Source organism: Pseudopipra pipra, chromosome 18, assembly GCF_036250125.1.
Source record: "Pseudopipra pipra isolate bDixPip1 chromosome 18, bDixPip1.hap1, whole genome shotgun sequence".
In the NCBI taxonomy this organism is placed as follows: Eukaryota; Metazoa; Chordata; class Aves; order Passeriformes; family Pipridae; genus Pseudopipra; species Pseudopipra pipra.
In genome coordinates, this window is record NC_087566.1 from 8,789,449 (window position 1) to 8,801,002 (window position 11,554).

At 44.7% G+C, this 11,554-nt stretch overlaps 1 protein-coding gene across 3 annotated transcripts; it reads left to right on the plus strand.

Annotated features, from left to right (window-relative positions):
* Positions 1-14: 14 nt before the first annotated feature.
* RHOF (ras homolog family member F, filopodia associated) lies at positions 15-10,586 on the plus strand. Of its 3 annotated transcripts, XR_010435095.1 has the most exons (6): positions 16-286; positions 436-523; positions 7,109-7,218; positions 7,973-8,107; positions 9,327-9,633; positions 10,291-10,406. XR_010435095.1 is itself a non-coding variant. In XM_064675098.1 (5 exons), exons 1-5 carry the CDS (start codon positions 122-124, stop codon positions 8,953-8,955), a joined length of 522 nt encoding a protein of 173 aa, XP_064531168.1. In that variant the 5' UTR covers positions 15-121; the 3' UTR covers positions 8,956-9,057. The 3 variants fall into 3 exon arrangements, 2 of the variants coding, with proteins under 2 accessions (XP_064531168.1, XP_064531166.1); XM_064675098.1 differs by lacking the exons at positions 9,327-9,633; positions 10,291-10,406 and adding an exon at positions 8,932-9,057 and having other exon boundaries at positions 15-286; XM_064675096.1 differs by lacking the exon at positions 9,327-9,633 and having other exon boundaries at positions 26-286; positions 10,291-10,586.
* The last annotated feature ends 968 nt before the right edge of the window (positions 10,587-11,554 follow it).

Here is an 11,554-nt window from a genome sequence, read left to right on the forward strand (position 1 = left end):
AGGCGGCGGCGCGGCCAATCCCCGCTGGGGCGCGGGCGGCTCTGCCCGCCCCGGGCGCTGAGGGGCGAGAGGAGCCGCGTCCCGGCCGCGCCGTGCCCGCTCCCCGTCCCGCTCCCGCTCCATGGAAGCGGCCAACGGGGCCGTGCCCGAGGGCGCGGCGGGGGAGCCCCGCGGCAGCGCGGCCGCCCCGTCGGGCAGGAAGGAGGTGAAGGTGGTGATCGTGGGGGACGGGGGCTGCGGGAAGACGTCGCTGCTCATGGTGTACGCCAAGGGCTCCTTCCCCGAGGTGAGGGGCGGCCACCCCCGCGGGGCTGGGGGGCCGCGGCCGAGGCTGGCCCCAGCCCCTGGAGCCCGCCAGAACCGCTCCTCAGAGCCACAGGATCAGTGAGGTTGGAAAAGGTCTCTGAGACCATCGCGATCCTTCTCCCTTTGCAGCAATACGCGCCCTCCGTCTTCGAGAAGTACACGACGAGCGTGACGGTGGGGAAGAAGGAGGTGACTCTGAACCTGTACGACACCGCAGGTAAGGGGCTTTCACCTTGTGCCTTCCATTTCCCCGGTCCCAGTCGGGCTGCCGGGGCGGTTCCTCTGCGGCCCTGGGATGGGACCGCGCCGAGGCACCGGCCTGGGACTGAGCCCAAACCCGGCCCCGGCCTTTCGTAACTTCAGGCAAATGACCAGAAACTGCGTTTATTGCTGTAAAATGCTGCTCTGGTGAGTGTGCCCCCATTTCTTTTCTTCTTCCTCTCCAGCAGATTGTGCTGTGTCAACTTAAACCAAACCGATATTTAAAGATTGTAAAGCTGGACAGATTTTCAGATTGCTTCTCTGCGAGCGTACTTTTAACATAATATCACAGTTTAGACTGCTGGAGATTAAAGTACAAACGAAACAACCACCGTTACCTGTTGCAAACAAAAATGTGCCTTACAGGAAAAAAAAGGGTCACTTATCTAATGACAGCTCTGGTCATAGACTTGTTCATTATCTTAACAACTCAGTTGGTTCAGAAACACACACCAAATAGCAAACATATCTGGCGGTATTAAAACCCAGTTCCCACAAGCAAAGCATAATACAATCAACTGGGAAAATATTTTAATCTGCTGCCATGTGTGATTGAATAGGGAAGGAGAAAAAGGGTGGTTTGTGTTCAAAATAAAAAGGCCATGGCAGTAAAAGTTATTTGAAAATGCTGATAGTCTGTTCAGGTTCATTTGAGGAACTTGTGAAATGGTTTGTGTTCAACTTCACTCAAAGTTCCCAGACTCTGTTATCCAGCTGCACTCCTAAATGAACCCTAAAATTGACACGTGCTCTGTTTCAGCTCAGTGTAAATCATCTGTTTCAGTTCAAGCCTGTGGGGTTGTTCCAAATTTACACCAAGACAAATAAGAACCGAATGCAGTCCAGTCAATTTAATAGCAGTAAAACGCACTTGCTGTCTTATATACTGCATGTGGTATCTGAAAAGATAATTTTAAAGGCTTTTAATCTAGAAGTGAATTTTATTGCTAATTTTTACTACAGGACAGTAAGATGCTGAGCACCCAATTTGCTGTTGTATCTTCTTGTGTCAACATTACTGTTCTCGAGTACAGTAGCTTCTACTGAATGGCCAGAGGTTTGTATTTGTCCTAAAGGAAAAGAGAAGGGCTGAAAATCTGGTGTGAGCAACCAAAGAGGGATTTCTTTAATACAGTGTGTTGACACAAAGAACTTCTCGAGTTTTGTTTGCTGTCGGTGTGGAGTGTTTGCCTGTCACACAGTTCCTAGCTCTCATTTAAAATCACCATGCTGCAAATTCCAACATTTGCCTTTGGAGCTGGATCTGGAGATGGCAGTAGGTAGGGCAGGTCCAGGATTGCAGCACTAAACTCTCTCCTGACCTAAGCGCCCGCTCCTTGCATCACACAGAGCCCAGCTCTGCGCAAGACCTGCAGCCACCAGCAGCCCGGGGAACGCTCCCTGAGGCTGGTGCTGGTGGCTTATCACAGAATCAGGACAGTTTGGGTGGAAAGAGACCTTTAAAGGTCATCTAATCCAACCCCCTTGCAATGGACAAGGACATCTTTATCTAGATCAGGTTGCTAAGAGCCCCGTCCAACCTGACCTTGAGTGTTTCCGGGGATGGGGCAGCCTCTGCCTCATTGTAAAAATTCTTCTTTATATCTACTGTAAATCTATCCTCTGTTAGTTTAAAACCATTACCTCACGTCCTATAATTTCCCTGTTCATGCACGTAACCAGCAGACAGTGTGTACCTTCCACATTTAGTTCATAGCTCTAAAAATTGTCTTGGACCAAAGCACTGCCCCGTTGGAGAACAGAGAGGTGTATTTTGTGTCTCATGAGACACTTTGGGAAGTGGAGCTGCCACTGTTGCCATGAAAGAGCAATTGCTTTCCGTTTCTCACTTGGAAACCTTGAAACCCAGCATGTTTCACCTCCCAAAACGGCATCATGGCCACAAGGCTACAAGTTTCTAGAGGCTGCTGACACTTGTCTCCTCCCTTCCTGTTAAATTTCTTTCGCTTTTCATGAGGCACAGCAAGATGATTAGGTGCAAAGAAAGCAGGGAGATTGTCACCTTGGTTAAGGCATTTGATTGGGAGGGGGAAATTTGGTTCTGTTTCAAAGCTGTTTACACAGTTTTATGTTACATATCTGTGTCAGACTAATTCAAGCAGCTTTTCATCATCTTTCTGTAACTGGAAGTTATGCTGGAGGAAGGACTCACTTGAGCACACATTTTAATCCCATCCTGTTTTTAATAATACTAAACTGGTGTTGAGTTCCTTAAGGGTTTGACTAGGACCAAGAGTTGTGTCCTGTCCTCCAAGTTCAAATAGTGCAGTGAGAGAAGAGGAAAGGGAGGGGAAGGCAAAGCTGTTACTCTAAAAAGTAACACTGGATCTTCATGATTCCCCCACTGCAGAAAAGACTTCAGTATTTATAGGATCTTGCTCAGAGCAACACTAGATAGAGATGTGTGTTCTTCAGCATCATGGGAAGGTAAAAGACGGGTTCAGCTCAGTTTAAAGTTAGAAGAGTTCTTTGTATTGTCAAGTCCTGTGCAGCTTGAGCCTTTGAGCTTGTCCTACTTTCTGAAGGAGAAGGACACAAACAAAGTGCCTAAGAATCAAACATTTCAAGCTACTTTTTGTTGGCAAGAATTTTGGTAACAAGTGAAGTGAAGGAATTAGTCTAAAATGTCATAGACTAACAATTTTTGGCGAGACTTTTCTGCTGTGCTGCTCTGTCTTCCTCCTCAGGCACCTCTGGCTGTTGCAGGAAGTTGGTGGTACACATACGCAATGGGTAAAGGCTTTGTAATACCACTTGCCTTGTCTGCAAACAGGCTTTGCAGCTGCTTGTTCAGTTAAAAGTTTCCATTTTGAGCTGTGCTCCACAGAGGCAAAGGCACTGAGAGGTAAATGAACTCTGATTTTTACATACTAAGGGAGCAGTGTTGATGCTGTAGCTGCAGTTCAGACACAAGGCTCAGTTCCTGGTGCCACTCAGTGCAGGACTTTCTCACTTTTTTCATCGAGCTGTGCTGGGCTGGGAGAGGCTGGGGAGGAAGTAATGCCTCATCATTGTGGGTGCTCGCTCTGCCTGACAGGAAGCACAGGCAAAGCCTCCAGCGGGGTTTTTCAGGTCTGCAATGACAGATGCACGACAGTCTCAGGCCTTCAGAGGAATTCTAAAAGACAGTGAATGCAAGAATAAGTTTTCATAACTTTGAAAGGGAAGTCATGCCTGAATAAGAAAAAAAAACCAACTTTTTGATTGCAGTGTGCTCCTCCTGCCCTATCTGTCCTCTCCTGCTGGTTTTCTTCCTGCCAAGAATGTCTGTTTCCCAATTTTTTTTTTTAAACTGAGTAGTGAAAAAACATAGCTGGCAACCTACTAACCATGGCGTTCCTGTGGAGCCTGTGGAATAACAAACCAAAGAGGACTGGGTGCATTTCTGTGTGCCTGTGAGGGCTCACCATTGCAGGGTTCCATGTGGGTCCTAATGAATGTGGGATAATACAGACAATGCATGGCCATGTGTAGGAAGTGCTGGGCTGGGAGCAGGATGTGACATTATTCCTGATCCTCCAGAGCTGGACAGCACTGCTGGACATTAGGGCAGCATATACTGGGCACTCCTGGCCTGTCAAGTCTTGACTCTGTCATTTACCCTCTCCTGGCAATGGGTGCTGAGCTCCTTTATGGACTGAGCAACACACAGGCTGGCACTCCTTTGGTGTTGAATTGGCAAAGGGGTGAGGAAAAGCAGACAGAGGTGAACATGCATGTGAGACCAAGACCTGTGGTTTCACTTCTCCTGCTCACTCTCACCCACCCCCTGAGCTCCCACCCCACTGCAGGGCCTGACTGCAGTGATGTGGGTTATGCAGCGTCTCCCAGAGGAATACAGGAGTGGGAGCTTTGAAAAGAATTAGCAAATTTTAGGTGAATTCAGGTAGGTGGATTTTTTTCTTTAAAAAACCCCAAAGTCTCTGATGCTACACTGAATTGACAAAGTCAGAGTCACAGATGTGCTCACACATATGCAGATATTTAACCAACTCCTCCACAGTGTGTTTTTTGTCAGTTGAGGAAAGAAAACAGGTACCTGTGTTTGAGGAAGCACACACAGGGGCTTTGCATATACATTCAGTTACTGCTTATTTTCAGCCCTGTTCCTTCTTTTTGAAATTATTCTAGCAGAAGGCCTAAATCTGTGCCAAATTAACTCTGACCACAGTCTGAGCAGATTTAGAGAGAAAAAGTCTCCCAGGCCCTTTCTTGCATTTCATCAGCCGCACTTGAGGACAGGGGGTGAAAGGGATTGTTTTCAGTGAGAGGGATGTCTATGTTTAGGCACAGCTTGATCTGGGTCCCGTTACATCCTCAGAACTGAAGAGCTGCAACTGAGCTCTTAAAGAGCAGCTTCCTCTCCTTCCGTGTGAGCTGCAACCACCCAACCGTGACACAAGGGAAGCAATTGCCACCTCACCTTCCCCCTCTGGTCCCTGCACTCTGCCTTGTTCTGTGCTCTGTGTCCAACAGTCCAAATGCACATGGAGGTGTGTTTTGTACAGCAGCATTTTCTCATGCATTTGTTGTCTCAGTTTGCTTTATAACCCCCATAACTGCACAGCTGCATTTGAAGGTGGAGGAACCATTCACCAGGGCATATCTATAGTTCTTGACTTGCAATACAACATAAATCACATCACTGAAGATGCTTTTTCAGCATCTTTTCATACTCTCTTTTTCATCCAGGAGAGTATGAATTTAGCTGTGTCTTCTGATTCCAAGCAAATGAGTGTGTTTCTCCCAAGGGGACAGTCCTGTCCACCTCACAAATTGCCAACAACAACTTGGAGGACCTTTTGTTTTTATAAGCTACGTTGCTGAAAGCTGAGAGGCCTGAACTTGAACAGGGACAACCATACACAACACCAGAGGAAGTTAGGAGGGGAAAAAAAGTTTGGCGCATGATGTGTTTAATGCATTTAGAGGATTATCTCAGCAGTAAAATGGTAAATTGGTTGTGAACAAGTAGATGGATTGGGAGAATAAGAAGGGATAAGCAGTATGGTCTTTGCTCTGTTTATACAACATGCATAATTTTGTCAATTATTTCTGGATTAAACCTTGAGGAATCAAACCCTCTTTGTTCCGCACCTCTCCATGGAACACACTGCTCTTGCAGGAGCTCAAATACAAAGTGGTCCAAACCCAAGATTCCCATTTCACAAACATCTCAGGCAAACTGAGTAACGGCTTATCCAGCAGGGATTGCCTTGGAATAATCTGCATCTCAACTGATCATTTAAATTAAGGAAAGGAGAAAAATATTGTGGAATTATCGGCCTTCTGATATCTGCAGTTCTTCAGACTGGAGACAAACATGTTGGTAGTGATGAGTGACTTGGGACTCAGCCGGCTGCCAGGACAGGAATTGTTGCTGTAAAGTTGGGGCACGCTGAAATTTTCCACATTCCTTCATTTGAAATATCAGTATGAAGATTTAAGATGTGTAACTTCCCTGTAGGGCAGTTTCTTGGCTGTGTGTGGATTGTGGTGATTGGGGGAAGGAACAGCATTCCCAGTTCTCCTTTTGGAAATTCAGTACATCACAGAGACATACCTGAATCCAGCAGCAGCATTCAGGTGGCAAATACATCTTCTTACAGACTTTCTCCCTCATTAAATGAAAAAGATTGGGGTTTTCCCCTGAGCTACCAACCATATCTGGGAATTACTGCTTTCCAGAACTTAATCTCTCAAAGCAAGACACCTCCAGACCCCGGCACAGTGATTATTGCACATTCACATGTACAGCAAGGGGAAGAGCACAGGTCTGAAGCAAATCAGCTTCCTCTTGTCACATCACGTGCTAGAATATCCCTAATCAGAAGTATGGCAAATCCCCCTGCTTTTCCGGACTTCAGCAGAATTCCTTAAGATCTGCTGGGGAGTCCTGCTTCAAAGGCCAGCTAAGCCTGGCTTATGCTGCAGCATGGCTTGTACAAGCATGGCTCGTACAACCCTGTGCGTGCTGCTGCAGCTGAAGGCACCATGTGTAATCTCTGCTTCCTCTCATCCCACCAGGCTGGGAAAAGCAGGTTTGCCACTTTTTTTCTGCTTCAGCATTTGTGTCTAGCAAATACAGTGTTTCTTCTCCTCACAGCATCACATGTGCAAATGTATTTGGGAGAATGCAGCAGCCACTGCCACATTGCAAATGTTTTAATCAATAACCGTCAGATTCCTCTTGATGATTTTGCTTTTGAGCAGCAACTTGGCTATCAGTGGTTAGAACTGCTTCTAAGTCCTTAGCAGGTGGATAAAGCAGTCTTTTTATTAAAACCTCTGCAGGTTTAATATTACTGTTATGTGTTTTATACTGTAAACCATCAGCTTTGTCATTGAAGGGGAAGCTCCTGTACTTAAGGGAAGGAATTTTACAAGTATGAAAAACTTGCAGTCTGTACAATTATAGTGCCATTGTTCTTGGTCTCAGGTATGTGTCTGTGCATATTCCCATCATACTGCTCGTTCAGGACAGAGATTTCTTTTATCCAAACCATTCTCTGTGTCTCAGGGCAGGAGGACTACGATCGGCTGCGGCCTCTTTCTTACCAGAACACAAATGTCGTGTTAATTTGTTACGATGTCATGAACCCCACTAGCTATGACAATGTAGCAGCCAAGGTAAGAGCCTCTCCTAATTGCTTCAGCCTTCTAAATGAATTACAGACGCCTGATATATGACAAGATGTCAGATTAAAAATGCTGATGCTTTTAATGTCCTGTACCCTGAGTGTGTAGATGCACAGATCACTCATGGTGTGCTGAGCTGCAGGTCACAGACCTTAGACCTGGAGCTCAGCTCTCCACGGCTCAAAAGTGCTCAGAACTGGGGTTGAGACACACTAAAAAGATCAAAGAGCAGTGGTGAAATCACTGCTTTATCTGTAGTGATGTCAAACGACCAACAGTGCACATGAGCATTTGAGAGTCAAGTCTACTTCCATCACATGCATATTTAACACAGGAGAGAGATGAGAGCAACCAATTGTCCCTATTGGGATTTCTGTAATGATTCAAAGCAAAACTTAGTGCTCTTGTACACAGTACCAGCAAAACAAAGCAAGACTTGGTCCAAATTCTGTTTTAAATACGACTTTAGAGGATCTCATCTGAATTTAAACAGATGTTAAATAAGCATTTTGGCCTAGTGACAGATGCCACTGTGTTTTTATACAGCAGCTGACTTTGGGTAGGACTTGTAAACATTTCTGTAGTGTAAACAGAGCATGTTGGGCCCCTACCACTGGATAAACCACTCCAAAACTCTGAAATTGCAGCTTATGTTAAATGCTGGTTCTGCTCTTTGGCTTTATTGTTTTGATTTCAGGAAACAAAACCAAAGCCAGATGTAAAAGTTTTGTTTCTCTACCACCAGTGGTACCCTGAAGTGAATCACTTCTGCCGAGGGGTCCCGCTCGTGCTCATCGGCTGCAAGACGGACCTTCGGAAGGACAAGGAGCAGCTGCGCAAGCTCAGGGCTTCCAAGCAGGAACCCATCACTTACAGCCAGGTAAATGCAGGGCTACTTAAAGGGGTGGCCCCTTAGCAGGAGATAAAGCACACACAGCAGCACTGCTCCTCACGAGGACGATCCCAGACACTCCAAAATTAGGTGATTGCAGTGTCCAGCTAAAGAAATGACTGGCAGCCAGCACTAACAGGGGTTTCTGTAAGTCCTTCTTGGAAGTGGCCAAATCACCATTTTGACTGCAAAAGTAAAGAGAAATAAGAGCATTTTGCATATTGTGGGGTGTCTGAAAGGACACTACTATCTACATATTTTATTCTCATTACGTGTCGTTCTTATTTCCTTTCACAGCTGGGTTATTACTGTTACAAATTTGTAAGCCTTAACAAGTTTGCTGGACTCCCTTCATAATTTTTATTAGCCTACATTGCAGCCATCACTGGTGCTTTGATCAGGGTTGGGATAAAGACTGGAGATGGTAGAACACACATTACAAAATTAAATATACTGACTGTTCTGGAATAAATGTGGTTTGCAAACCCTATTTAAAAATAAATCCTTCCAAGGAAAATAGCAAGAACATCTGCTAGGCTTCTCTAACATGAGAGGCTTTTTTGAAGTCTCTAAAGCAATACTAAAAACCCTGCATATTATCAGATGTTTTTAAGTATTTTGAAGCAGTGAGACTAATAACTAATGTTACATCATTGTAGCTATAGCTATAGTATAGCTCTCCTAGGTACAGGAGAAAGTGATGGAACAGCTTGTCCCATGTCACACAAGACCTTTTTGCTCTGGTCTTCCACTTTTTCTTCTTTTTTTTTGTTTTTTAAAACTACAAAGCCATCCTTCTCCTTTCACCTCAGAGCAGCAGCTTTTGGACTGTTTGAGACACATGTCCAGGGAACAAGGTCAAGAGCGCTCCGACCTTGAATGAATCACAACTTTTGCTAAACAGCATGAAAATAAAGTGCTACTGCATCACCACACAACCATGCTGGGCCTTTTAGTTTTGTCTCCCTTGCACACAAGATGAGATCCCACCCTCTCACTGTGAACAGCTGCACACTGTCCCTCATTTGCACGAATAACTCCCTCCACCACCCTCGCACGTGAGGCTCAGGGCAAACAACAGACACTTCTGGCGAGTCTGCTGAGGCTTCATGCAGTTAAATTCAAGGGCCCACCTGATGTACAGACTTTGTCTACTCTGAGAGCCCTCCCACTTGGTTTTTCTCCCCTGAAATATGCACTACCTCAGTCTTTTACAGCTGGTGGCATCTTGAGTCACAGGACATGATGCTTCCAAAGCCAGGCGCAGAGGAGCTGAACAGTCTCTGCCAGCACTGCAGCTTGCAAACAACTGGAAGGAGACAAACTGCTTAAATATGAAGAAAATCCCCCCTATAGAAGCCCAAGTGCTCAAGTGACTCCACTCCCAGGGCTTATAATGAATAAATGCACTTTGTGAGTCGTGGGTTGCAGACCTGGAATTCACAGTGAAAGGCTCACAAGCATTCAAACCTGGGAGCTGGCCCTGCACTGACAATAAAAGGATCACAAGCAAAGTAAGAAATTGCTGTGTTTTGTCTATAGTGATTTCACACAGCCAGGATTGCATGGAAATGTTTTAGATTCGAGTCTGTTCCCATTGCATGCATTTGGGTGAGGCTGGGAAACACAGGCTCCCATTTGTGTACATGAGGATTTTGGCTGAGCCCTTGTGATGCTTCAGAGCAGAAGTCAAGGTTCCTGCATGTGCACCAGCAAAACAAGGCAAGGCACCAGTCCAGACTCCGTTCTTGCATGTGACATTCATTACTCAAGGTGACATCACAGAGTAGTTAAGGTCAGGCCTGAAAAAAAATATCACCATGTAGACATCTTATCCTCACTTAAGTATCTACCTCAGCAATTAGTTTAAAGAAATTCAATACTGAGAATATTTTTGTGCTATCAGGACTCTGCATCTTAAGAGTCTCTAGTGCTCTGAACTCTCGGGCCAGGCTCTGGATCAGCACAGTGGAAAAACCCCAAGTTTATTTACAGTGCTTCAGTATATTACTAATACCACTCACTCTGGCACTGCAGTCAGAGGCAGCTGCTTTCTTCCTGACCCTATGATACAAAGATGTGCAAAATAATTCCCCTTTCTCCCCATTTCACTTTCCTTCTCTCACCCACCAGATTCACATCTTTTCTTACCTTTTTTTTGTTCTTTCCAGGGAGAGGCAGCTTGTCAGGAGATTCACGCAGAGGTTTATCTGGAATGCTCAGCAAAATGCCGGGAAAACATAGAAAATGTTTTTAAAGAAGCAACAACCATTGCACTGAATGCCATGAAAAAAGCCAAGCGCCACAGGAAAAGGAAAGTGTGCTCAGTGTTATGATCTGGACTGCACAAGAGCCAAGTGATTCAGATTTTATAAATAGTTTAACCTTTAAGACCTTTTTTTTTTTTTCATTACATGTTTGTGTTCCTAGAACAATTTTTATTTTAAAATTTTAATTATTTTTAGTATTTTTGCACTTTTGTTACGTTGTTCTCAAAGTTTTCAAAGCTCTTTGTCACAGTTAACTGATGCTGTGTGCCTTTGCCCATCTGGCTTTTGCTTCTAACTGCAAACAACTCACTATTTAAATTGCAATGAACAGCAACCACTACTGTATGACTTAGTGGCTTTTTTATTTCTCTGCAAAATAATTGTGGCATGTTATAGCTACAATTTGCTGTCTTTTTCAAGCAGAAAAGCTGAAAACCCACATATTTTAGAAGTAGTGATATTTAAAGCAGTTTATCAGGCACCTTTGAAGAGACAGAAATGAAGTTTTGTCTTAACTGTACATTGTACAGATTTTGTGTAACTTTATCCTCTGCTTGTTACATGAGCAGCTGGTGAAAAATTCTCTTTTGGAGCAAGCCATCATTTTTGTTTTACATGCAGAGTAAAGAGATCTTGATCCTTGAAAAATCTTTTGTTTGTTCTTCTCTCAGCTTGCTTTGATTTAATTAAGGCTTGTGAATCCCTACGAGCTTAAAATGGAAAATTAAAAGAAGTAATGCACACGTTTGACTATAGAAAAATCTTGAATTGTGCAGCCTTTTCTCCATAAGAAGACATTTGTCAGTAAAAGAAACACAGCCACCCATCACCTTCCCCAGTACAAAACTGAAACACCAAGGCACAGGAAGTGACCACATTTACCATCAGCTCCAGTGGAAATCTCTCAGTTTTTAATCTGAGTTTCTCATGCTGCAGAACTCACGTTACTCACCCCTGCAGAACCAGCTCCACTGCTCAGATAGAGCAGGTTCCAGCATCACTCTCAAAATAAAGCAATTTACATTTCATAAACTGAGAGTTCAAAGGATTTAAAAACCTCACAGGGTGTGCAAAATTCAACAAGATGCAGCCCAGCTGGTGTGAAAGTTGTTGAAAATATTCAAATTGCAATTCACTGCTCATGCCCACAGGCCAGTGACACGGC

Bases quoted from the DNA above. Each gene is read 5' to 3' on its own strand.
- RHOF (XM_064675096.1), top strand. From the start codon at position 122: ATGGAAGCGGCCAACGGGGCCGTGCCCGAGGGCGCGGCGGGGGAGCCC. The intron at 287-435 runs GTGAGGGGCGGC...CTCCCTTTGCAG, and splicing joins CCAAGGGCTCCTTCCCCGAG to CAATACGCGCCCTCCGTCTT. The intron at 7,219-7,972 runs GTAAGAGCCTCT...CTCTACCACCAG, and splicing joins ATGACAATGTAGCAGCCAAG to TGGTACCCTGAAGTGAATCA.